Source organism: Hypomesus transpacificus, chromosome 1 (genome assembly GCF_021917145.1).
Source record: "Hypomesus transpacificus isolate Combined female chromosome 1, fHypTra1, whole genome shotgun sequence".
NCBI lineage: Eukaryota > Metazoa > Chordata > Actinopteri > Osmeriformes > Osmeridae > Hypomesus > Hypomesus transpacificus.
Genome location: NC_061060.1, coordinates 2015065 through 2040213, shown reverse-complemented (window position 1 = coordinate 2040213; position 25149 = coordinate 2015065). Strand labels below are relative to the sequence as shown.

At 50.7% G+C, this 25149-nt stretch overlaps 1 protein-coding gene across 1 annotated transcript; it reads right to left on the bottom strand.

The window, feature by feature from the left end:
• Window positions 1-1156: 1156 nt before the first annotated feature.
• On the bottom strand, window positions 1157-24721 carry LOC124468908 (polycomb group RING finger protein 3). Its single transcript, XM_047021949.1, has 10 exons — window positions 24612-24721; window positions 15646-15747; window positions 15049-15166; window positions 14255-14351; window positions 8057-8112; window positions 7566-7676; window positions 5665-5753; window positions 3245-3382; window positions 1585-1665; window positions 1157-1456 (listed from the first exon to the last, which is right to left on the bottom strand). The coding sequence occupies exons 2-10, from the start codon at window positions 15658-15660 to the stop codon at window positions 1409-1411; spliced, it is 753 nt and encodes a 250-aa protein (XP_046877905.1). The 5' UTR covers window positions 15661-15747; window positions 24612-24721; the 3' UTR covers window positions 1157-1408.
• Window positions 24722-25149: the final 428 nt, after the last annotated feature.

The window sequence follows — 25149 nt, the reverse complement described above, 5'->3', positions numbered from 1 at the left end:
TTCACTCTCATTTATATCTTGTCACGCAAATTACGGGGGAGCATCCAGAGGAATCTATACCTTTGGCACTAAAGGTAGCACTGGATACTTGAGCAGAAAGCTCTGTATCAGGTAATAGCGGATGACCCAGAGGAAATACATTCTAAGGAGTAAGACTTTAGCCCCGTCAGTTGCTGGGTGACTTGGGCATCGCGTGCGTGCGGATTCGTTTCCTCAACACAAGGCTGCTAGCTAGCTAGCTAGGAATAACGGGGGAGGGAGGGTATAGACAAGAGGACGGATAATAAGGACTGTGGCATGAATACCTAAAGAGATTGAATCAACAGGACCGCTACTTTTCTCTGCCTGTTCCACGGTGCATGTATTGCATTGTGAGCCCCGCAGGCAGGTTTGGGCAAAATCTCAGACTACATGAAGGATGTGTCTGTTATAGTGTTTGACTGCCATGTTGATTCAGTGAATGGTATAACTGAAAACGGGGAGATGTACAAACTGGGTGAAAAGCTTTGATGCAGACTTGTTTTCAATAATGCTCAGATGTATCAATTGCCTTCGTAGCAACGCAACATCATATAACCCTTTCTTACATTACAGAATATTTCATGTTTGTTTCATGACTTTCATAGACAACAAAGTTGCCATTATATATATTTATATACTGTTAATGTGCCTGATTTGCATGAAGAACTCGAGTTCACCCTCACGCTACATACAAGTAGGCCAACACATATAGATAGCACTTCTGGGAGCAACTCCAAACAGTCTAAAGTCTCTTTCTTAAGTCTTTTCAATCTCTACATAATGACATTTTATGTACAATATTGGTATATAGAACATAAATTACTACACAAAAATTTAGCCTATTCACAATTGACGGTCAAGAACCAAAAGCAAATTTAAAAAACGCAAAGATTTCAGAGACAAGGTTAATAAACGGCTTCAAAGATAACTTTTTATATAACTTTATATACTTTCTGTGCTCCCAAGACTTGAATGTGACCTGAAAAAGAAAAAGGAACTGTTTAAAAACTCCCTCACCTTTTCCCTCCTCAGTTAGGGGTAAGAGTTAAGTTTAAAAGACGGTAGCACGATTTGTCGACATCTTGTTCACGTGTAAACAGAGCTGGAGTAGCGTCTTGGATCCTTGTCTCTCTTCTGTACAAAAGTATAAATATATGCTTTCTCTCAAATTTTTTCACATATCTAGGACGTAGCGGACAAAAAAAAGGGTTGTTCTGTTCCAAAAGCGCCAGTGTAGCAGTAACTGTGTAGGAGGTTGGTTCTGTGTGCTGGCTTTTGTGGTTTTCTGCTGGGAGTTTGCATGGTGTTGGATGGTTGATCGTCTCTGCATAAATGGTTCGATTCTGCACCGTCCAGGGCCACTGGGCCAAGAGCAAACACCTTTTCACTACAGTAAATCCATTTTAGGTCTGTAATGCAGCAAGAGGGGCGACTTCTGCAATGCAAACACAGAACAGAATGTCAAGATTCTACTGAACGCAGCCACACATGCATACATATTTCTCTCTGAATTTCTGAACCACAGTTCCCCTATTCCACCAGGCCCGCGGTTCCAACAATTACCTTAAATCTCCATCTTGTCACTACGACAAATTTCAAAGTGTGATCCTTCCCCAAGATTTCTTCATTGCATAAAATATCCAGCTGTGGACAGAAGACAGGCAGGAACATAAGTCACAGGGTGTCGTTTGACCTTCGACCCTGAACCCCAGAGATCCAGTTGCTCCTGACCACAGAGGGACTTCCATACACAAACACAGCAGACACACTCAGCTTTTGATGACAGCGTGTGTATTTGGTTCTGGTCTTGGCTCTTAGTCGGTCTCTTTTCGCAGCACGATTTAAGAAGCTAAACGTCAGCGCCAAGCCTTCTTTCTCTCTCTCTCACATTCATTCAGCATCAAACACTCCCTTTTCTTGGAGAGGAAACAAAGATGGCACCGTATATTTGACAGGTCCCCCCAGCCTCTCTGCAGCAGACCAGAGGAACAGGCGGTTTCTTTTTTCAGTGCACAAAAGCTTATTTGTCCTAATCAAAAGAACCGCCTGGAAACCCCTACGTCTCCTCCTGCGAATTAAACATTGATATTCTAGCGAGGCTGTTTGAATCTACATCGGCCAATCAATACTGACTGTAACGAGTGCTAAAGGCTGGATGTGAGGGCTGCTGCTGCACTGCCACAGCACCACCTACTGGCTGGGAGAGGGATAGCAGGTGGAAGGCCAGGGATCAGACACTCTGAAGATGTATATTTTACTTTGATCATTTAGCAGACGCTTTTATCCCTCCAAAACGCTGTACAAATAATTCATGGAAGTACAAGCTGAAGGTTGAATTGCTCAAGAGAATGCAGGTTCAAAGCCCTCTTCCTTTACCTCACTTTGGATAAAATCATTTACAGAATCGATCCACTATGATATACTGACCCAAAAACAACAATTTCTTTGATGACACCCACAACTGTGCAGGTGCCACCAAGTGAAACAAAACAAACAGACCCGACAAACAGCACAGTCGGGGGAAGTAAAGAGCCGTAGAGCGAGGAGGTGAGACCATGAAGTCAGTTCTTCCTAACCATATAATCACCATCGACTGACATGCAGCGCAGTCGACAAAACTGGGCGTGTTGATGCCAGCTTATGACATTCTGTTAGCGGTTGCAAATATACATTCTATCAACAGCATCTCTCGGTACAACAGATTAACGACAATGACATCGTAGCATGGCTGACAGCTGTGAGGAGGGGTGGAGGCCTGGAGGCAGAAGACGAAGACCACCCACACATTTCCATGACAAGACAATGCAGAACCACCTCCACGATTAGCTGTGTACTGAAGTTGCTTGTCAAATATTCCCCCCCCCCCCCCATGCAGTTTTGACAGACTTGTTCAAGCACTGTCGAAAAGCAAATGATATTACAAGAGCTTATTTGCCCGAGAACATCTGGTTCGAAGATGGAAGAAAAAATAGAAGAAGAATCCTTCTTTGCGAGACGCTGTGACAGCTGTGGGGCTTTGACAGCATGTACAACTCTACCCTGGGGCAGTGAGCAGGTAGCTGGGGCAGGTAGCTGGGGCAGGTAGCTGGGGCAGGTAGCTGGGGCAGGGGGGCAGGAAGCAGGGGACAGATAGCAAGGACATCCCTAAAGCTATCTTGACCTCATGAAACAATGTTAGATTCTGGATGTCCCTGCCTCAGGGTGAGGTTCATGTTGTCCTTACCTCGTTAAACGATGTGAGGTTTAGCTTCTTGGCGATGAACTTCTTGAGGTGAAGGACGGTGGCCTGAGCCGAGCAGCGGATCCACTTACGCTTCAGGCCGCGGAGCTTACTGCTGTTACACTCTAGACAGATGCTGACCTGTGGGGCGAGCGCACACACACACACACACACACATTTAAGCAATAAGCCCCAAGAGGCCGTGTTTTGCACAGATTTTAGAACAGGTAAGAGGTAACAGGGTTTCCCCTTACCTGTTCTAAAATCAGCGCAAAACACGGACTCGCGAGGCTTTTTGCTTTTCTAAAACTGTTTCTACAAATATTTGATATGGTTTCATAAATAAAAGCAGTTAGAAACAAAATAGTTTAATAATAAATCGTCATTCTTCCGCCACTACAAAGTATAGTTCCTACAAAAATCGTTGCCATGCAACAGCCAGATGGACACCTTTGCCGTCTTTTTTCAATTGAAATATTCAATGCGCAGTAATATGGAATGTTAAAGAATGTTTTGAGGACAACCTATAAGGTTATGCTGGATTTTACAATGGCATGGAACGCGATATAGCCAATCACAATCAAGGATGGGAACAACCAGTTTTAGAAAAACCTTTTACAAACAGGATTTTTCCCAAAAATGTCTTGAGGCATTTACCACATACTGAATGCACAAAATCGTAAGTGTCAGAAATCTTAAATATTCATATAACCCAAGTATCGATATAAACATGACTCTTTCTCCCTCCATTTTACCTCTCCCTCTCTCTCTCTACCCCCCCTCCCTCTCTCTACCCCCCTCCCTCCCCCCCCTCCCCCATCTCTCTCCCCCCCCTCCCTCACCCCTCTCCCTCCCTCCCTCTCTCCCCTCCCTCCAAACATGTTGACTCGTGGAGAAGGCCTGATGCGCTTCTGCGACAACAACACTTCCTAAGCTGCAGCTGCTTTTCTGTTGTGCTCGCCTTTGAGGGAACCTAGCAAAAACTAACACTTTGGCTGTGAGCTGCATTACAGTTAATGGTCTTTCAATAGTCGTCAGGGCAGTCACATTACAGGGAGCATTATGGAAATGTTGAGACAATTACCAAGAAGAAAGGGGCATTTGTGAGTGGCTACATTACACTACATTACACATTAACCTCTGTGAGGAAGACAACTGGACACAGCAGTAGCTGTGTATGGATTTTGGTCTAGCAAAGAGAGCTTTCCTGTCTCCTGTCTCCTCTGGGTGTTTGAGAGGATCAGGCGTCATTACCCCCCCCCCCCCCCCCCCCCCGCCACCTCTTACCCCCCCCCCCCCAACCCTCCCAGCTCTGCTCTGCACCCCAAGGTCATGTTTCAGAAGGTCATTCAGATGACACCAGGGGAAAGTTTTCCAAAACCCAGTCATGCATCCTCTCTCCTGCTGCTTATCATACTGTGTGTGTGTGTGTGGCTGTGTGTGTGTGTGTCATTACATTTCCCTGTCTGACCGTAGTGGCCCTGGTACAACCAAGTATGCCTGTCCTCCCAATCCTTCAAACCATGTGACTCCTCTACCCCCCCCCCCCCCCCCCCCCCACATCCTCTGTCTATTGCATTATATCTCCTCTCCTTCATCACAATCAGATTTAGTCATGTGGCCTCTCCTCTCTCCCTCCATCAGTTTTTACCCTTCACAATTAGGCATCCATCTTGTCTCCCTCTCCCCTTCTCCCTTACACAGCCCCCCCTCTCCCTCCACCTCTCCCCCCCTTTCCCTTTCCTTCCTCTCTCCCTCTCTCCCTCTCTCCCTCTCTCCCATCCACTCCCCCCCCAGTGTTGTGTATACATCCTGGAGTCGGGAAGCCATATTAGCTATTCCATTCACACGCCGGCGTCTCTGGGGAACAGCTAAAGAGTAGGACCCCCTGCCCAACCGCGCAATCTCTCTGCAATCTCTCCGCGTGGCTCCGGAGAGCCGGCGTCGCCTCGCCCCAGTCTGAGAATCCGCCACGTCCAGGCATTCATGCATTCATGGTTTCATGCTTTCATGCTTTCTCTAAAGATAGCATGTAAACAAGAAAGGCTCTCTCAGAGAAGCCCACAGCCCAGCTCCCTATTCAACGTGGCTGTTTTGAAGGCTTCTGCGGCCGGGACAACAAATCACCTCTTCTGCATTATTGATATCATTCACCGAGCTTGAGAACGCGACGGAATACAGATGAAATTGAAAAGAAGCTTGCATTTGAAATGCGATGGCTGTCAATCGCATTCTGGGTGTCACTGTAGCTCCACAACCACCCAAAACAGTAGACAAGCCTAGATGTAGTAACCTAGATCAGACTTGAGAATGTGTGTGTGAGTGTTGGTGTGGAGGGGGGGGTGGGGGTGGGGTGGTGAATTATATCATAGAAACTGGATGAAGGAAATGGCATTTCCTGTCCGACAGGAAGTGATGCGTACCTGTTCGTCACTCCGGTGGTAGTCGTTTTCCTCCTCGGGCTTCTCCTCTGCCGTGTCCTTATTGGCTGTGTCTTCTGACTTCACGTCACCTGGCAAGAACCAATGAGAGACAAGATTAGAAGACCGCAATCCTTCGAATGTGAACCATGCCCAGGAAACTTTTTTCCCAGATTTAGCTAAATGATAAATAATACTTCATAAATACTTTCCCCGCATTAGATTATCACACAAACTAGCCCCTGCCCCCCCCCCCAGTCTAATGGCAAACCCCACCCTACCACCCTGACTAACACATTTTCTGCGGGAAACCCTGAGGTATAATCTAGTGGACATAATCAACGTCTGTCCCTCTGCAGACAATGTCAGCCACGCTTCCTGCCAATTAAGCAAACAATCCACTCACTGTAGAGCTGCAGTGTTCAACCGTGAACAATCCCATTTATTGGACCATTGTGTGATCTACAGTACAAAAGCTAGCCTGGCACTAGATTTGGCTCACAAAGCACTGGCCTTAAACGGAGAGCTTAATGACCGATTTAACCTGGTAGAAACGGTGTGTGACTGAAACTGGACATGAAGGATACGCAGTGTGTGCGTGGATGCAAGCTCCGGCTCTCCCCCACAACAACACCTCCAGACTGCCTTGATTGTGGTTCAAGTGGGCAAGAACCGCTTCTGATTAACCTTCATCCAGACCCTTAACAACCCAGAAGCTGCTCTCAGATGTAGGCTTTGGGTCTGTCCTTGGTCGAGGGCCAGAGAAACAGGGGGTGTCTGTCCTTGGCCAGAGGACAGGGCCAGAGGTGGACCAGAGAGACACGGGCTGCTGTAGCTCACAGGCAGCAGGAAGAACACATTTGTCTGATGGTGACCTCGTTCTTGGTTTACCACAGTGGCATAGCCACGAGAGGGCCTGGGGGGGCCTAGGCCCCCTCATTTAATATCGGGCCCCCCAAATTTCTAATGACAAGTGTAAATATATAAATGTTTTTGTGTCCACCTCATGTTAAGATGACTCCTGATCGCTTGAATGTGGACAAAGGACCATGTTAAGTAGTTGGTAAAAAAGAAGAAGACTGATATGGGGTGGAAAGGAGAGGGACAAATGGAGGGAGAGAGAGAAATGGAGAGAAAGAGAGATGGAGAGAAATCAAGGAGAACAAGGAGAGGAACAATGACAGAAAGCCCCTTTTAAATGGACTGCATTTATATAGAGCTTTTGTAGCGGCACTCAAAGCGCTTTACAATGTTTGCCTCTCATTCATCCATTCATACTCACACTCACACATACTGACGGCAGCAAGCTGCCATGCAAGGTGCCAGCCTGCCCATCGGGGGCAACTTGGGGTTCAGAGTCTAGCTCAAGGATGCTTCGGCACACGACCTAGGAGGAGTCGGGGATCGAACCGCCAACCTTCCAATTAACAGACAACCCTCTCTTCCCGCAGCCGCCCCAACAAGTCCTGGGAACCAAAGCTTCCATTGTCCACATTCAACCACTCGCACTTAAATGACATTTTAAGCGTGTCGCTCAGTCCCAGACAGCATGGGAGCAAAAAGACCAATCTGTCCTCCAGCTGAGTCTTAATTACCAAAATTCAGAAAGGGACTTAAGCGAGCAATTACCCTTTGAAATGACCTTCAGGGTGCCGTTTAAACAGCCCTCCAGGGGCAGGACCCAACAGCTGGGTGGCTTCGCTCCCTGCTCGCTCACACCCGGCAGAGGTAAGACCAGGGGTGGAGACAGCATCCATCCTACCTACTGTCTAGTCTGTGTGTATATAGTTGTGGGTATTAGGATGCATCGATAGTGTTCCACAAGCAGCAGGTGTTCCAGGTCTGAGACATGGTCAGAGCGTACCACTGGGAGGTATGTAACAGGGGTGCTTGGCGGACTGTACCATTGCGTTGTGGATCTAGGTGTGGCTTCATGTGACACAGCTCTCCTTTGATGTCCCCTGGTACCTCCATGCCCAGCTTCTGGTAGAAGTCTCTCTGCTTCTTGATCTCCGCTGCACACAGGAAGGGAGAGGACAGAACACATTCAGGGGGGAATCAAGACCACGGCTCAGGGTTAAGTTAATAATAATAATAATACTAAAATGTCATCACAGTGCGCCCTTCATTGTCAATGCTACTACATCAGCAGGATTCCCCCTAGGTTCATAACAGGTCAGTCTCTTCTTTCCCGTTATGGTCGGTCTTTGCGTCAGCTACAGTGCACATTACATTCATTCATTTTTAATGCAGAGCTAAACCTCCAATCCTACTGTCTAAATGCATGGGTAGGAAGCTGGATCTGCAGTCGTGAATGACATGAATACTGAACATGCCAGAGTCACAGGGGGCAGGGGGGGGGAGGGGCGGGATGATCTCATGGAGAGAGCCTTACCTTCTTGAAGTTCCGGCACCAACTTGTAGACAATATCTTGCATTGTTCTGTCATGGCTAGAGGACGAACAGAGATGTGTTAGAATTTGAGACATTTTCGTCATACCAAATGTTCTCTGAGTAATCTCTGGGAATTATTCTCATTACAGATTGATTTGACGATGGATTTACATGATCCATCCATCCTGCTTATTATTTTGTATATTTTATGTTCCGTTTTGTGAATTGTTTGAAAACAAAACAGCCTATCTATTTCACGGTGATGGGTTCTATCGGAAACGCCTTGAACTCAATAAAATATTGAGTTTCAGAAAGGCAATCAGAGACAGATGTGAATCACAGCGGTTTCCTAAATGTCAGCGCGTGACATTCAGTTTGTTGGGAACCCCTCCAGCATGAAACAGGTCAGTTAGCACGGAGGTGTTTGCGTGTGTGGTGTCTACCCAGCGATGGCCCTGACTATGCATGTCGATCCCCAGTGTGCGCTGGGACAGACTGGTGTGTCTTGCTGTAGAGCCGAATAAAACCTGGAAAAGATGTGTTCTCCCCTGATGGTGAGTGAAGGTCAGTCTGTGCTGAGAGGGCACTGGAAAAACTCTCATAATTAGCTAACAGTCGGCCACCTTCCTACCCTCACTCCCTCCCTCCTTGCCACCCACCCAGCCTCCCTCCCTGCCTCCCTCCCTCCCTGCCTCCCTCCCTCCCTGCCTCCCTCCCTCCTTCCCAGCCTCCCTCCCAGCCTCCCTCCCCCCCTCCCAGCCTCCCTCCCAGTCTCCCTCCCTGCCTCAGAAGCCAGATCAGACAGCCCTCTTGCTGTCACAGCCTCTCTCAGCCAGACAGCGCCCCCTACCTGACAGAGCGCCAGGTGCAGTGAGCACAGACAGAGCTACCTTCTGGTACTACCAGACATGAAGATGTCTCACTTCACCTCCATCTCTCCAACTACAGACAGCATGTTTACCCCTTGGTCATGGAAGAACACGGCAGAATGAGGCATATAACAGTAGGATATAACACTACATACTGGGCGCAGTGACAATAAATCGAATATAATCCCCGTTAAATGTAAATAAGAGGAGTCAGGTGGCTGAGAGGTTAGGAGTCGCGTTAGTAATCAGAAGGTTACCGGTTTGAATCCCGGCTGTGCAAAATGACGTTGTGTCCTTGGGCAAGGCACTTCACCCTACTTGCCTCGGGGGGAATGGCCCTGTACTTACTGTAAGTCGCTCTGGATGAGAGCGTCTGCTAAATGACTAAATGTAAATGTAGTCATGTTGATTTCAGAATGGCTACAGATATGTACACACACACACACACGCACGTAGAGTCTATACTAACATTGACTGGTGAACAGTATCTTCTGTGAGTGTGCTGTGTGTTCATGATGGATGGGGCGTAGTACTGAGGCGCCCCTGGTGAGTCGTACGAGGGGGAGGAGTCTGAGCAGAGAGCCAGGAGGAGCGGCTCCAGACCTGCTGCTGCTGCTGGCTCATCTTGAGCAGAGAGCCAGGAGGAGCGGCTCCAGACCTGCTGCTGCTGCTGGCTCATCTTGAGCAGAGAGCCAGGAGGAGCGGCTCCAGACCTGCTGCTGGCTCATCTTGAGCAGAGAGCCAGGAGGAGCGGCTCCAGACCTGCTGCTGCTGCTGGCTCATCTTGAGCAGAGAGCCAGGAGGAGCGGCTCCAGACCTGCTGCTGCTGCTGCTGGCTCATCTTGAGCAGAGAGCCAGGAGGAGCGGCTCCAGACCTGCTGCTGCTGCTGCTGGCTCATCTTGAGCAGAGAGCCAGGAGGAGCGGCTCCAGACCTGCTGCTGCTGCTGCTGGCTCATCTTGAGCAGAGAGCCAGGAGGAGCGGCTCCAGACCTGCTGCTGCTGCTGCTGGCTCATCTTGAGCAGAGAGCCAGGAGGAGCGGCTCCAGACCTGCTGCTGCTGCTGCTGGCTCATCTTGAGCAGAGAGCCAGGAGGAGCGGCTCCAGACCTGCTGCTGCTGGCTCATCTTGAGCAGAGAGCCAGGAGGAGCGGCTCCAGACCTGCTGCTGCTGCTGCTGGCTCATCTTGAGCAGAGAGCCAGGAGGAGCGGCTCCAGACCTGCTGCTGCTGCTGCTGGCTCATCTTGAGCAGAGAGCCAGGAGGAGCGGCTCCAGACCTGCTGCTGCTGCTGCTGGCTCATCTTGAGCAGAGAGCCAGGAGGAGCGGCTCCAGACCTGCTGCTGCTGCTGCTGGCTCATCTTGAGCAGAGAGCCAGGAGGAGCGGCTCCAGACCTGCTGCTGCTGCTGCTGGCTCATCTTGAGCAGAGAGCCAGGAGGAGCGGCTCCAGACCTGCTGCTGCTGCTGGCTCATCTTGAGCAGAGAGCCAGGAGGAGCGGCTCCAGACCTGCTGCTGCTGCTGGCTCATCTTGAGCAGAGAGCCAGGAGGAGCGGCTCCAGACCTGCTGCTGCTGCTGGCTCATCTTGAGCAGAGAGCCAGGAGGAGCGGCTCCAGACCTGCTGCTGCTGCTGGCTCATCTTGAGCAGAGAGCCAGGAGGAGCGGCTCCAGACCTGCTGCTGCTGCTGGCTCATCTTGAGCAGAGAGCCAGGAGGAGCGGCTCCAGACCTGCTGCTGCTGCTGGCTCATCTTGAGCAGAGAGCCAGGAGGAGCGGCTCCAGACCTGCTGCTGCTGCTGGCTCATCTTGAGCAGAGAGCCAGGAGGAGCGGCTCCAGACCTGCTGCTGCTGCTGGCTCATCTTGAGCAGAGAGCCAGGAGGAGCGGCTCCAGACCTGCTGCTGCTGCTGGCTCATCTTGAGCAGAGAGCCAGGAGGAGCGGCTCCAGACCTGCTGCTGCTGCTGGCTCATCTTGAGCAGAGAGCCAGGAGGAGCGGCTCCAGACCTGCTGCTGCTGCTGGCTCATCTTGAGCAGAGAGCCAGGAGGAGCGGCTCCAGACCTGCTGCTGCTGCTGGCTCATCTTGAGCAGAGAGCCAGGAGGAGCGGCTCCAGACCTGCTGCTGCTGCTGCTGGCTCATCTTGAGCAGAGAGCCAGGAGGAGCGGCTCCAGACCTGCTGCTGCTGCTGCTGGCTCATCTTGAGCAGAGAGCCAGGAGGAGCGGCTCCAGACCTGCTGCTGCTGCTGCTGGCTCATCTTGAGCAGAGAGCCAGGAGGAGCGGCTCCAGACCTGCTGCTGCTGCTGCTGGCTCATCTTGAGCAGAGAGCCAGGAGGAGCGGCTCCAGACCTGCTGCTGCTGCTGCTGGCTCATCTTGAGCAGAGAGCCAGGAGGAGCGGCTCCAGACCTGCTGCTGCTGCTGCTGGCTCATCTTGAGCAGAGAGCCAGGAGGAGCGGCTCCAGACCTGCTGCTGCTGCTGCTGGCTCATCTTGAGCAGAGAGCCAGGAGGAGCGGCTCCAGACCTGCTGCTGCTGGCTCATCTTGAGCAGAGAGCCAGGAGGAGCGGCTCCAGACCTGCTGCTGCTGCTGCTGGCTCATCTTGAGCAGAGAGCCAGGAGGAGCGGCTCCAGACCTGCTGCTGCTGCTGCTGGCTCATCTTGAGCAGAGAGCCAGGAGGAGCGGCTCCAGACCTGCTGCTGCTGCTGCTGGCTCATCTTGAGCAGAGAGCCAGGAGGAGCGGCTCCAGACCTGCTGCTGCTGCTGCTGGCTCATCTTGAGCAGAGAGCCAGGAGGAGCGGCTCCAGACCTGCTGCTGCTGCTGCTGGCTCATCTTGAGCAGAGAGCCAGGAGGAGCGGCTCCAGACCTGCTGCTGCTGCTGCTGGCTCATCTTGAGCAGAGAGCCAGGAGGAGCGGCTCCAGACCTGCTGCTGCTGCTGGCTCATCTTGAGCAGAGAGCCAGGAGGAGCGGCTCCAGACCTGCTGCTGCTGCTGGCTCATCTTGAGCAGAGAGCCAGGAGGAGCGGCTCCAGACCTGCTGCTGCTGCTGGCTCATCTTGAGCAGAGAGCCAGGAGGAGCGGCTCCAGACCTGCTGCTGCTGCTGGCTCATCTTGAGCAGAGAGCCAGGAGGAGCGGCTCCAGACCTGCTGCTGCTGCTGGCTCATCTTGAGCAGAGAGCCAGGAGGAGCGGCTCCAGACCTGCTGCTGCTGCTGGCTCATCTTGAGCAGAGAGCCAGGAGGAGCGGCTCCAGACCTGCTGCTGCTGCTGGCTCATCTTGAGCAGAGAGCCAGGAGGAGCGGCTCCAGACCTGCTGCTGCTGCTGGCTCATCTTGAGCAGAGAGCCAGGAGGAGCGGCTCCAGACCTGCTGCTGCTGCTGGCTCATCTTGAGCAGAGAGCCAGGAGGAGCGGCTCCAGACCTGCTGCTGCTGCTGGCTCATCTTGAGCAGAGAGCCAGGAGGAGCGGCTCCAGACCTGCTGCTGCTGCTGGCTCATCTTGAGCAGAGAGCCAGGAGGAGCGGCTCCAGACCTGCTGCTGCTGCTGGCTCATCTTGAGCAGAGAGCCAGGAGGAGCGGCTCCAGACCTGCTGCTGCTGCTGGCTCATCTTGAGCAGAGAGCCAGGAGGAGCGGCTCCAGACCTGCTGCTGCTGCTGGCTCATCTTGAGCAGAGAGCCAGGAGGAGCGGCTCCAGACCTGCTGCTGCTGCTGGCTCATCTTGAGCAGAGAGCCAGGAGGAGCGGCTCCAGACCTGCTGCTGCTGCTGGCTCATCTTGAGCAGAGAGCCAGGAGGAGCGGCTCCAGACCTGCTGCTGCTGCTGCTGCTGGCTCATCTTGAGCAGAGAGCCAGGAGGAGCGGCTCCAGACCTGCTGCTGCTGCTGCTGGCTCATCTTGAGCAGAGAGCCAGGAGGAGCGGCTCCAGACCTGCTGCTGCTGCTGCTGGCTCATCTTGAGCAGAGAGCCAGGAGGAGCGGCTCCAGACCTGCTGCTGCTGCTGCTGGCTCATCTTGAGCAGAGAGCCAGGAGGAGCGGCTCCAGACCTGCTGCTGCTGCTGCTGGCTCATCTTGAGCAGAGAGCCAGGAGGAGCGGCTCCAGACCTGCTGCTGCTGCTGCTGGCTCATCTTGAGCAGAGAGCCAGGAGGAGCGGCTCCAGACCTGCTGCTGCTGCTGCTGGCTCATCTTGAGCAGAGAGCCAGGAGGAGCGGCTCCAGACCTGCTGCTGCTGCTGCTGGCTCATCTTGAGCAGAGAGCCAGGAGGAGCGGCTCCAGACCTGCTGCTGCTGGCTCATCTTGAGCAGAGAGCCAGGAGGAGCGGCTCCAGACCTGCTGCTGCTGCTGCTGGCTCATCTTGAGCAGAGAGCCAGGAGGAGCGGCTCCAGACCTGCTGCTGCTGCTGCTGGCTCATCTTGAGCAGAGAGCCAGGAGGAGCGGCTCCAGACCTGCTGCTGCTGCTGCTGGCTCATCTTGAGCAGAGAGCCAGGAGGAGCGGCTCCAGACCTGCTGCTGCTGCTGCTGGCTCATCTTGAGCAGAGAGCCAGGAGGAGCGGCTCCAGACCTGCTGCTGCTGCTGCTGGCTCATCTTGAGCAGAGAGCCAGGAGGAGCGGCTCCAGACCTGCTGCTGCTGCTGCTGGCTCATCTTGAGCAGAGAGCCAGGAGGAGCGGCTCCAGACCTGCTGCTGCTGCTGCTGGCTCATCTTGAGCAGAGAGCCAGGAGGAGCGGCTCCAGACCTGCTGCTGCTGCTGGCTCATCTTGAGCAGAGAGCCAGGAGGAGCGGCTCCAGACCTGCTGCTGCTGCTGGCTCATCTTGAGCAGAGAGCCAGGAGGAGCGGCTCCAGACCTGCTGCTGCTGCTGGCTCATCTTGAGCAGAGAGCCAGGAGGAGCGGCTCCAGACCTGCTGCTGCTGCTGGCTCATCTTGAGCAGAGAGCCAGGAGGAGCGGCTCCAGACCTGCTGCTGCTGCTGGCTCATCTTGAGCAGAGAGCCAGGAAGAGCGGCTCCAGACCTGCTGCTGCTGCTGGCTCATCTTGAGCAGAGAGCCAGGAGGAGCGGCTCCAGACCTGCTGCTGCTGCTGGCTCATCTTGAGCAGAGAGCCAGGAGGAGCGGCTCCAGACCTGCTGCTGCTGCTGGCTCATCTTGAGCAGAGAGCCAGGAGGAGCGGCTCCAGACCTGCTGCTGCTGCTGCTGGCTCATCTACTGAGAGCAGCTGCCACCCTGCAGGCCTCAGGCTCTGACACACTGACCAAACACAGGGCCTGCCGAGCGTGGGTGTGTGTGACTGTGTGTGTGTGTGTGTATGCGTGCGCATGTGTGCGTGCAGGCTGCAGTGATCTACTCACCCGATGTACTGCAAAGGATGACTCTGGTGTATCACGATCCTACAGGTGGGGCACGTATTGTTCTCTTCCAGGTACTTCACCAGACAGCTTCTACAGACTGGACACACACACACACACACAGGGTCAGTACTACTACAGACTGGACACACACACACACACACAAATTTACTCGACTAGTTCTAGACTAGAACCTGAGAGATAACAGTAGCATGTGTATGTACTAGTAGTGTGTATGTAGCCCGGTTAGGTCCTAAGAGCTGAATCTCTGCCTCATCTTGATCACTAAGCGAAGGCCTGTGCTGTTGTTCTGACTCAGTCATCTGTAGTACAATGTCTCCCCCTGGTGGATGAACACAATACTACTCCTCTGCACACTGCTGATCACATGGGCTGGCTGAATCCTCCTTTCCTCATGAGGGCCTCTAGGGAGAGACACCAGTATGTCTGCTCACCAAGATATCACAGCGATTATTGAGGCAATTAGACTTGACACCGCTAATAACTTGGCGCCGGAGTGGTGAGTGGAGATCTTGATGGCTGTGGGCTTCCAGAGAGCAAACGGTTCTGACAAGGTTTTGACCACGTGACGTGTCATTACAGGGAGGAGCTGAGGGGGTCCCACGGACGCTGAAGTGACAAGACTGATGGCCCTCGTTAGGGACCGGTAGATGTCACACTCACAGGACTGTGGGGCATTCTGGATCTGGACTGAGCTCCCAGACTGGGCCCTGTGCTGTGTGTGTGTGTGTGTGTGTGTGTGAGCATGTGTGTGTGTGTGTGTGGTCAGAACTCACAGGTGTGTAAGCACTCGGTAACCGTGGTAGCGTCGATCAGGTAGCCCTCGCACAGACGGCAGGTGATGTGGGCGTTGATGTCCCACAGCCTGATCTTCCGGGTCAGCATGTCGGGGTTCTGAAGAGACGACCAAACAAGGAGGAGAGAGAGAGAGAGAGAGAGAGAGAGAGAGAGAGACACAGAGAGAGACACAGAGAGAGAGCAAGAGAGAGCGAGAGAGAGAGCGAGAGCGAGAGCGAGAGCGAGAGAGAGAGAGAGAGAGAGAGAGAGAGAGAGAGAGACACAGAGAGAGAGCAAGAGAGAGCGAGAGCGAGAGAGAGAGCGAGAGCGAGAGCGAGAGCGAGAGCGAGAGAGAGAGCGAGAGAGAGGGCGAGAGAGAGAGAGAGAGAGAGAGAGAGAGAGAGAGAGAGAGAGAGAGAGAGAGAGAGACACACAGAGAGAGAGTGAGAGAGAGCGAGAGAGAGTGAGAGAGAGAGCGAGAGAGAGCGAGAGAGAGAGCGAGAGAGAGCGAGAGAGCGCGAGTTACAGAGAATGACAGATGACAAAGAGAGAGGAACAGAATGACAGAGACAGACTGATATTCATCTCCTGCTCACCCCTAATGCTGCCATGTGTGGACTGAGGGAGGTCTGGAGGCCTGCTGTCTTCCTACGGGCCCGGCAGCGTTAACTCAGCATCCTGGACACCCTGTTGTGTGCCTGGAGGAACACAAACACTTTTATCAGATTATTTTATTCAAAGTGAGAGGGGGATTTGAACCTGAAACCTCTTGATCTGCAGTTGCAGGTCTGCAGGTTGTACAAGTGTGGATATTACCTCACAATGGACACAGTTCAGTTGGATTCAACCAGCACTGATGACTCATTTCTGGTCTAGAATCTCATTAGCTCTGAGATTACTAAATCTAAATCTTATTTATACAGCCATTTTTACAAGCAAAGTAACAGAGTTTTCACTGATGCCCTCAGATCAGCACCTATAACCAACCTAAACCCTTTACCCTAAAGAGTAGACAAGAAAAAACTCAACAACAAAAAAGCGTGAGGGCCTGGTGAGCGAGGGCCTGGTGAACGAGGGGCCTGGTGAACGAGGGCCTGGTGAGTGAGGGCCTGGTGAGCGAGGGCCTGGTGAGCGAGGGCCTGGTGAGCGAGCAGCTGCTGAGCGAGGGCCTGGTGAGTGAGGGCCTGGTGAGCGAGGGCCTGGTGAGCGAGGGCCTGGTGAGCGATGGCCTGATGAGCGAGGGCCTGGTGAGCGAGGCCCTGGTGAGCGAGGCCCTGCTGAGCGAGGGCCTGCTGAGCGAGGGCCTGGTGAGTGAGGGCCTGGTGAGCGAGAGCCTGGTGAGTGAGGGCCTGGCAGGGAAGCAGTTGGCTCATTTCCCAGCGTTGTGTCTCTGGATCCACAATGTAGCTGCACCTCACGGCCACTGACAACACCATCCTGCTGTCTGCTCACCAGAATGTGAAATGGGCAGACTAGAGATGCTGGCAAACAGATCTGAACACTACACACACTGCTACTTCTACTACTACTACTACACACAGTCACTACACACAGTCACTACACACACTCACTACACACAGTCACTACACACACTCACTACACAGTGCTCATAGACACACTGCTTATACAGGCTATATACACACACACACACACACACACACACACACACACACACACACACACACACACACACACAAAGAAATAACTTATCAAGGGTTGTTTCAGAGTCATCAGAAGCATCATTTGCCAGTTGGTAGGTGCATCTTAAAGAGGTGATTAGCAATACAGAGCTTCTTTGTGGCTCTCAGTGGCATCAGACTAGGCCTTTGGATAACCCTGGACAGAGCCAGATGGTACAGTATTAGATACCCATCAAATTTTCTGCATTCCTTCGCTCTCTCTCTCTCGGCTTTCCTGTCTACTGTCTTTATCCAATAAAGTAGTAAAACGCCCAAAGAATATATCTTAAATACACAATAAACAGCCTACTTATCACCAATGCAGGAATGCTCATCTCCTCACACAACCGTGTCATCCATCATACCTTCCGTTTGATTGGATGGAGGACGACAGAAGCCAGAAGGCTTTCCGCTAAAACAAAAGACTTGAAAGACACGGAGAAAACTAGTTTGTTCCCTGCATCAGATCTGCCTGGGGAGTCCCGGATGGAAGGAGACAGCAGAGCCGGAGTCAGGCTGGCGGGATCAGACGAGAACCCAGGAGTACGAAGGACTTTAGTCACCCAGCGCCGCAGCTTCACACACCTCCACACAGGTCCGACCGCTCAGCCCCCCCCTCCTCACCCTGAACACAGGGACCGCTGCTCCACAGAGAGGAGGCCTGGGGATCAGAATCTGAGCTACGCCACCACCTCGTCTACACACCCGTTACTGCTACATGTGACTGGGGAGGGAAAGAACGTTGTTGACGAATCGCCCCAAAAATTGTTATGTCAGACAGGACATTATATAAGAGTCAGAGACCAGACAGACGGGGTGGGGGGGGGGGGGGGGGTGGTTACGGCTGGAGGGTGTGGAGAGGTCACTCCGTTTACCCTGGCTTCACCCCATGGTAAGCTAACTCAACATCAGCCTGGCCCTGTCATGTCTGTTGACACATCCTAGTTCTGACCTGTTGACAGAAGACTGTCACCTTCACCCCGCTATTCATCACTTCATTCATCCTCACTTTATTATCACACACACCATGGATGTACAGAGAGTGAAAAGGAGATTGTGAGAGACAAGCCTCTCTCTCTCTTTCTCACACACACACGCCTGACACAAAGAAAACAGGGCACACACAGTGATGAGCCACAGATGACTGTTGCTAAACTCCAGTCATTCATAAGCAGTAGTGAAGATGTAATCCTGCTTGCAGAAGACACACACACACACACACACACCACACACAATCACACTACACGCCACACTACACACCACTCTACACACACACATTTAGCCTCACAAAGAGCCCCTGTTGGCTGCCTGTGGGTGCTGGAGTGTTTGGATGGAGGCTAGTTGGACGGCAGCCGGGCACGGGCCCACTGAGGCCTGGATCAAGAACAAGGAGAGGAGTCCTCGTCTGGTAGCTGGCTTGGATTCACTTCAAAAACCCTCTCTCCCTCTCCCTTTCCCTCTCCCTGCTCTCTCTCTCTCTCTTTCTCCCTCTCCCTCTCCCTTTCCCTTTCCCTCTCCCTGCTCTCTCTCTCTCTCTTTCTCCCTCTCCCTCTCCCTTTCCCTTTCCCTCTCCCTGCTCTCTCTCTCTCTCTTTCTCCCTCTCCCTCTCCCTTTCCCTCTCCCTCTCCCTGCTCTCTCTCTCTCTTTCTCCCTCTCCCTCTCTCTCTCCTCTGTCTGCTTTCTCCCTCTCCCTCTCCCTCTCCCTCTCCCTCTCCCTCTCCCTCTCCCTCTCCCTCTCCCTCTCCCTCTCCCTCTCCCTCTCCCTCTCCCTCTCCCTCTCCCCCTCTCCCCCTCTCTCTCTCTCCCCCCCTCTCTCTCTCTCTGCTTTTAAAGACACACACACACACCAACAAGTGAAACCATAAATAAGCACACACACACACAAGCAGAACCACACACTACAAACACACACAGAGAAGTGAAACCATAAAACACACACACACCACACCAACAAGCAAAGCCACAAACACACAATTTAAAACATAAACACACACTCTTAATGCTGTAGGACGGGGACTCCTGAATGAGGGAGTCGGAGCCAAGACTCCTGTCAAACAATGACAGCATTCAGAGAGGGCGTAGTGACTGGAGCACTCCCTCAGCCTCACCCTCAGCCTCACCCTCACCCTCAGCCTCACCCTCAGCCTCAGCCTCACCCCGGGCCTGGCAGGGCCACTGCTAAAGAACAAAAGCTGTAAGAAGATGAAACGCCATGTGAAAAAGGTAAACAAACCATTAAAGCCAGGATACAACACAGGGTGGAGCGGATTGGATGTGATCCTGCCTAGAACCACAGGGAACACAGGATCGGATCCTGCCTAGAACCACAGGGAACACAGGATCGGATCCTGCCTAGAACCACAGGGAACACAGGATCTGATCCTGCCTAGGGCCCACAGGGAACACAGGATCTGATCCTGCCTAGGGCCCACAGGGAACACAGGATCGGATCCTGCCTAGGGCCCACAGGGAACACTGGATCTGATCCTGCCTAGAACCACAGGGAACACAGGATCTGATCCTGCCTAGAACCACAGGGAACACAGGATCTGATCCTGCCTAGAACCACAGGGAACACAGGATCTGATCCTGCCTAGAACCACAGGGAACACAGGATCTGATCCTGCCTAGGGCCCACAGGGAACACTGGATCTGATCCTGCCTAGAACCACAGGGAACACAGGATCTGGACTGCCTAGAACCACAGGGAACACAGGATCTGATCCTGCCTAGAACCACAGGGAACACAGGATCTGATCCTGCCTGGGGCCCACAGGGAACACAGGATCTGGACTGCTGGAGGACAGTGGAACAGTTAACGGCAACACATCGCATCAACATTGCTTCCACTGCCATGGAACTACAATACAGAGATAACTAACATTGTGGTTAGATAGGAACTGCTGTGTTATTAAATTGTATTAAGTATGAACAGAGTAGGCTTATACAGAAGTGTAAGTAGGCCCAGATTGGGGGAGAGGTGTGGGGGCTAAGTGGATGTTGTAAAGGGGAAGATGAAGGCAGTGTCACCAAAACAAGATGAATGTTAACATCCACTTACCCTACGAAAGACCAACTTCCCCCACAACAGGTTTCACTTGTCTAATAACCACTAAATTGTAATGAAGTGTAACTACATAACCGTTCCTAAATACAACTTTATTTCTTGTTATTTTAAACCTTAGTATATCCTAAAGTGTTACTACGGTGTTGTTCATATAGGTACTGCTATGTTTCATGGTACTTAATGCAACCGTAATGCAAAGTGTCGCCCAGTTAACTGTTTGACGATATGTGATAAGGCCCAGAGAGCAGACAGAGCCTCAGACACAGGCCCTTCTGAGGAGATAACTCGACGTAAACAAGGTAGAAACACAATCAAAGTGACTGGGCTTCAACAGCAGCCTGGCACACTGAGATAAAACAACCTCACAAGGACCGGGAATGATTCCTGAAGTCGGGTTTGTGTGAGGTCGTGTTCAGAGTAAACACTGATGAATGCTGACGTTTTTACTCATTTAGCAGATGCTTTTATTCACAGCGGCATACAGACACAACAGATGGATCAAGAATTGGATGTGAGTAGTTGTTGCAGTATTTTGGTGAGTCAAAGAATAGTATAGACCAGGCATGGAGAACAACAATAACATCTCAATTACTGCGCAACAAGAACAGATCACCTACAATAGTGCATAACACAGCACGGCAAAATCTATGTCATAAGTGCAACATCAAACAATTTATTGGGTGCAATCTACTGCTAGACAGCGGTAGAAACAATTTCAAATGCTTGCGCTGAAAAGGATTATATTTATACATAAATTACCTGTGTGTCAGTGAACTTTGGTCTAGGCGGGTTTGTTTTGAGTCACAGAGTGGGCTGGGCCATGGATCAAGGCCCTACCGATATCTGGTCTGGGATATGTCAAAACTGACTGTCTAACTCACACAGGTGCTGTTGTGTTGTTGTCAGAAGGCCAAAGTGCTATTCCATGCACTGGTGCTTTCAGCGGTAATCTCCTTTAAAGCATGATTATGATTAAAACTTATGTGGAACAAAGCTAAAATAAATGGATTTGCGATTTCATAATTTGGAAACACTTCGGAGGTGAGTGCTTGTAATGTGTTAGTTAATGAGTTAGAAGGCCTGGGTAGGTTAGGTACACTTGTTAACACATTTATGTTGGTTAGCATCTTATAAAGGCCTTATCTGTCAAGGATAGATTTTTTTACAAGCACCAGGAACTAAAAAGTAAGCCTTAATTCCATGCGCTTCAATTTAAACTGAAAGAAACAAAAGGAAGTTCAGTAATAACGTCTTTAGTCAAACTGCATTCCATCAAATAAAAACAACAACCAACCGACTGTTGTTGTGGTTCTGGTCTGGCAGGTTTGGTACCAAGCACCAACAGACGGAAGCTGATTGGTTCTGGTCTGGCAGGTTTGGTACCAAGCACCAACAGACGGAAGCTGATTGGTTCTGGTCTGGCAGGTTTGGTACCAAGCACCAACAGACGGAAGCTGATTGGTTCTGGTCTGGCAGGTTTGGTACCAAGCACCAACAGACGGAAGCTGATTGGTTCTGGTCTGGCAGGTTTGGTACCAAGCACCAACAGACGGAAGCTGATTGGCTAGTTGACCGGCATCAGCCTAAATGTGGCACCTTTTCGTGGCTGTGTGTGACCAAGTTCAGTTGGTACAAATTCATCCCTAAGCATACACCCCACCCTGCCACGACATTGACAGTGACTTTCACTGTCTGGAGACGGTGGTGTTTATGAAAGGTGGGCTGGACACCTGAGTCAGAAGACCTGAAGACAAACCTTGGAGAGGGCGAGGGAGGATGGACCCCGTGCATACTGTCACCACAGACCCTAACCACGACACAGAGGAATCTGGCTGTCAAACATACAAGGAAATGTTAGACTACATTCGGCTGGGAAAAGTGATATTGGTATGAGAAGTGTACTGCAATTAAACAGCAGGCCGAACCAAATAACTTGAGCAACAGCCAGATATCACTGTTATGCATTTAAATAGAAACCTACAACCCTCCTACTCTGTGCTCTGGCAAAGGCTGGATACAGGGAATACCGAGGTCGAAAAACACGACGTACAAACATTTAACAAGAGATATTTCGCAAGAGATACCTGATAGCTTGCTTCTACCTCAAAAACAAAAACACACATGTTGTCCATAAGTGCCCTTGTCTCAGCTGAACTGACCACATTCAATAGAAAACTTCACTGTCAGCGTGTGAAAGCGTGACCGCTCGGGAACAAGTGGCCTCACTCCTGGTCCTCTTGACCTCTCACCTTTGACCTCCAGGGTTATGACACACTCTAATCCAAAAGGGTAGGCTGCTCTAACGACCCTGTACACAGCCTGACTATCACCCTGAACAGGCATTTGAGACATGACCCTGGTGCCCCAGTTGGAACAAGAGGTCCTATTTGAGGGTGTAGGTCAGTTACTGGTGCTGATCTGAAGGCATCTGTGTCTGCTTGTAAAGAGAGGCTTTACAAACGGTGTGACTGTTAAGCTAACTGTGGAGCTGAAGGCTAGCCCAGTGAGGAGCAGGGCATTTCTAGGTTTTATGGAAGTATTCCATTACACTCCACATTAACCTCTGTGAGGAAGACAACTGGACACAGCAGTAGCTGAACATACTCTATAGTGAAACCCACCAACACCAAGTATGGCTGCTCGTTCTATCCTTTTAACCAGCTTCTGATCTGGCAGTCCTTGTGCCATTTCACATTTTATTAATTTATCACCCCCCCCCCGTTCTAACAGTATTTCCCTGGTCAGGGTCAAGGACTGTTCTCTGTGTGGAAGACCAAAGTAACCACTTCTCCGCCCGGCGCACTGCAACTATGTGAATATCTCACCTGCGATTATCCAGTGCCGCAACATCCGCACAGTAACAGAGAGGGGATTCAAATGACGACGTGTAAACCAAGGAAGGGACGGGTAACTTCCCATCGCTGTTACTGACGTGGTCCACAGACACGCAAATCACACACCGTGGGCACCGTTGATCTTGAGACATGATGACTCTTCATTACGCCTGCTTTGGAGTTCACGGGCCTGTGATTAAAGGCAGTTTGAAGCTGCCGTCTTTGTGACAAGGTGCAAAGCCGCCTCAACAAGATACTGGCTCTATTTTGTTTTTGGAACCTTTGAGGAGCGAGACAAAAAGGAGAGAGAAATGTGCTAACCAGTGCTAACATGCATGGATAACTTCCCTGGAATTATGTGATCATTTAGACAATGCTTTTATCCGAAGCTACGTACAGGGAGGGGTGGGGGGGGGGGGGGGGTGGAGGGCAGCTGCATGTCCTCACTTCACCTGCTGTGACTCACAGGCTTCCTCACAGTTCCACTCTAACTGGCAGAACCGACAAGTGCTTCTGGAGCTTGCCCAGTGCTCACCAATTACCCAGTCTGCCAACGTGCCATTTGTCAAAGGATGTTCTTTAACTAATCGTTTAGGCCGAACTGTGAGTGAATTCCGAGATATTGCTAAATAGGCCCTTCGTTTATTGGATATCTAAAATCCTGAAGATTCCCTGTCCTAATTAAACGCCACTTCTTACTCTGCTGTCAAACACAGAAAGCTAGCTATTCCAATGCTTCCCAGAATGGTCAATCTTGGTAATTCTGTGTGTTTATGTGCGCAAGAACTAAATTTACACAACAGTTACGTGTCAGTTTCTCAAGATTTTGACTTCCGCAGCATTCTGGGAAGAACACCTTGATCCGTTTCCTTCTGCATTTGACTGGAACAGTTTCATCTCAATATCAGATACAACCAAAGTCCATGTACATGATCAAAACGGTGTGATTGTGAATCAACTGAGTGATTTATCATTTTGAGAAGAAAATAAAGATTTTACCTATCTGTGTGTGTCGACAGAGGTATGAACTAAATGCATGGGTAAATTCAGGGTAAATTAAGAACCTATACACATTGGGTGATGGTGTCACTTTCTTCATGTGGAATCCAGAAATATACAGAAGTGATATGGGGCATCCAGTTTACTAGGGTGGGATTCCACCCGGACAACTCATGAATGTACTATATTCTGACAAGCATGCACAGAAGAATCTCCTACATTTGTTTATCAACAAGTTCAGAATTAAGAGAACTGAAAAATAGCTACAGTATAAAGCGACTGGCGACTTGAATGTTGATCAAAGCAAAGACTACCAAAACAAATTTCGTCAATACAGCTTGTTGAAAATGTAAAGGGTGCCTTGTTCCTTGTCTCGTGTAGTCGATGGATGTCAGGCAACCGTAGATAAGGTCAGAAGACTTGTTGGCTGGACTGACTCTTTGGTCGAACCCCAATGTCACCGTTTACAACGGTCAGGTGGGGGCGAAATAGCCCCTACAAGCATGAACTTTCTTTTGTCTTGATTTGATCATGTGGCGAGAACTACCTCGCGGATTTACCACGAACTTTGAGAACCCGAAAGGGTTTTTAATGGTGAACCATGGTTTTTCAAGAACATTCCAAGCAATGGGATAGACTGGTTTGTTGCTCAATAACAACGAGAAAAAAAATGACAGACTCGAGACCGTCTACAAGACAACCTCTCCTACAAACGGTGCAACGTGCTCCCAGCTAAGCCGAGATCCTCTTATAATGCACTTTTCCTTGAAAAGAATCCCGGTGTGCAACTGCAGGCCCGGCGCGGCCATACACTAGGCTACAACACAGGCATATAAAACAACACGTATAGCATGCCCATACCACCAAGCGGAAAAGACACAGCCACAAAATGAATAAGAACAATACAAATCCTTGCCATATATCGCCAATAAGCGTACTGATATAGCAGCATTTCCCACATATTTTAAGTTAAACGAACTAACCTGTTTCGGAACAGTTCAGTCTGCTGGATATTGGGTTGAATCCGAGTTAAATCCACTATCAGTAAAACAAAGAGGCGAAAATGTCCGGGCAATCCCGAAACAGGCCGAAACAGCACTCTGGAGCTGAGCTGGGCATGCGCCGGATGATAAAGGGGAGGAGATTTAAATTAGATTCATCTTCAAGTTGGCCAAATCTTTTAGTGTCTCATGAATTTATTTTGGCAAGTTTATTACGACAAGATATTTTATTCACTCACAACATCATTGAGTAGTTAATGAGAAACGGATTACGGCTCAGGCCATTTCCAATAAAATGTTCAGATGATTTAGTTCAATGTTATCCTGTTATACTTTTGTAACAAGGGGATGTAGTAATTTTTTTGCATTGTCTGGTCTAACCTCTTAAATTATACTTTTGCACTTCTGAAGGGATTGCAGATAACAGTGCTCAAACAAATGCACCCAATCGTCATTTAACAACTAAGTTAATATAGGTATAGCTATATTGGACTTGCTTAGTATTGTGGGAATGAGTTAG

Bases quoted from the DNA above. Each gene is read 5' to 3' on its own strand.
- LOC124468908 (XM_047021949.1), bottom strand. The intron at 8,113-14,254 runs GTGAGTAGATCA...TTCGTCCTCTAG, and splicing joins CATCCTTTGCAGTACATCGG to CCATGACAGAACAATGCAAG. The intron at 1,666-3,244 runs GTAAGGACAACA...TTCTGTCCACAG, and splicing joins ACCTCACATCGTTTAACGAG to CTGGATATTTTATGCAATGA.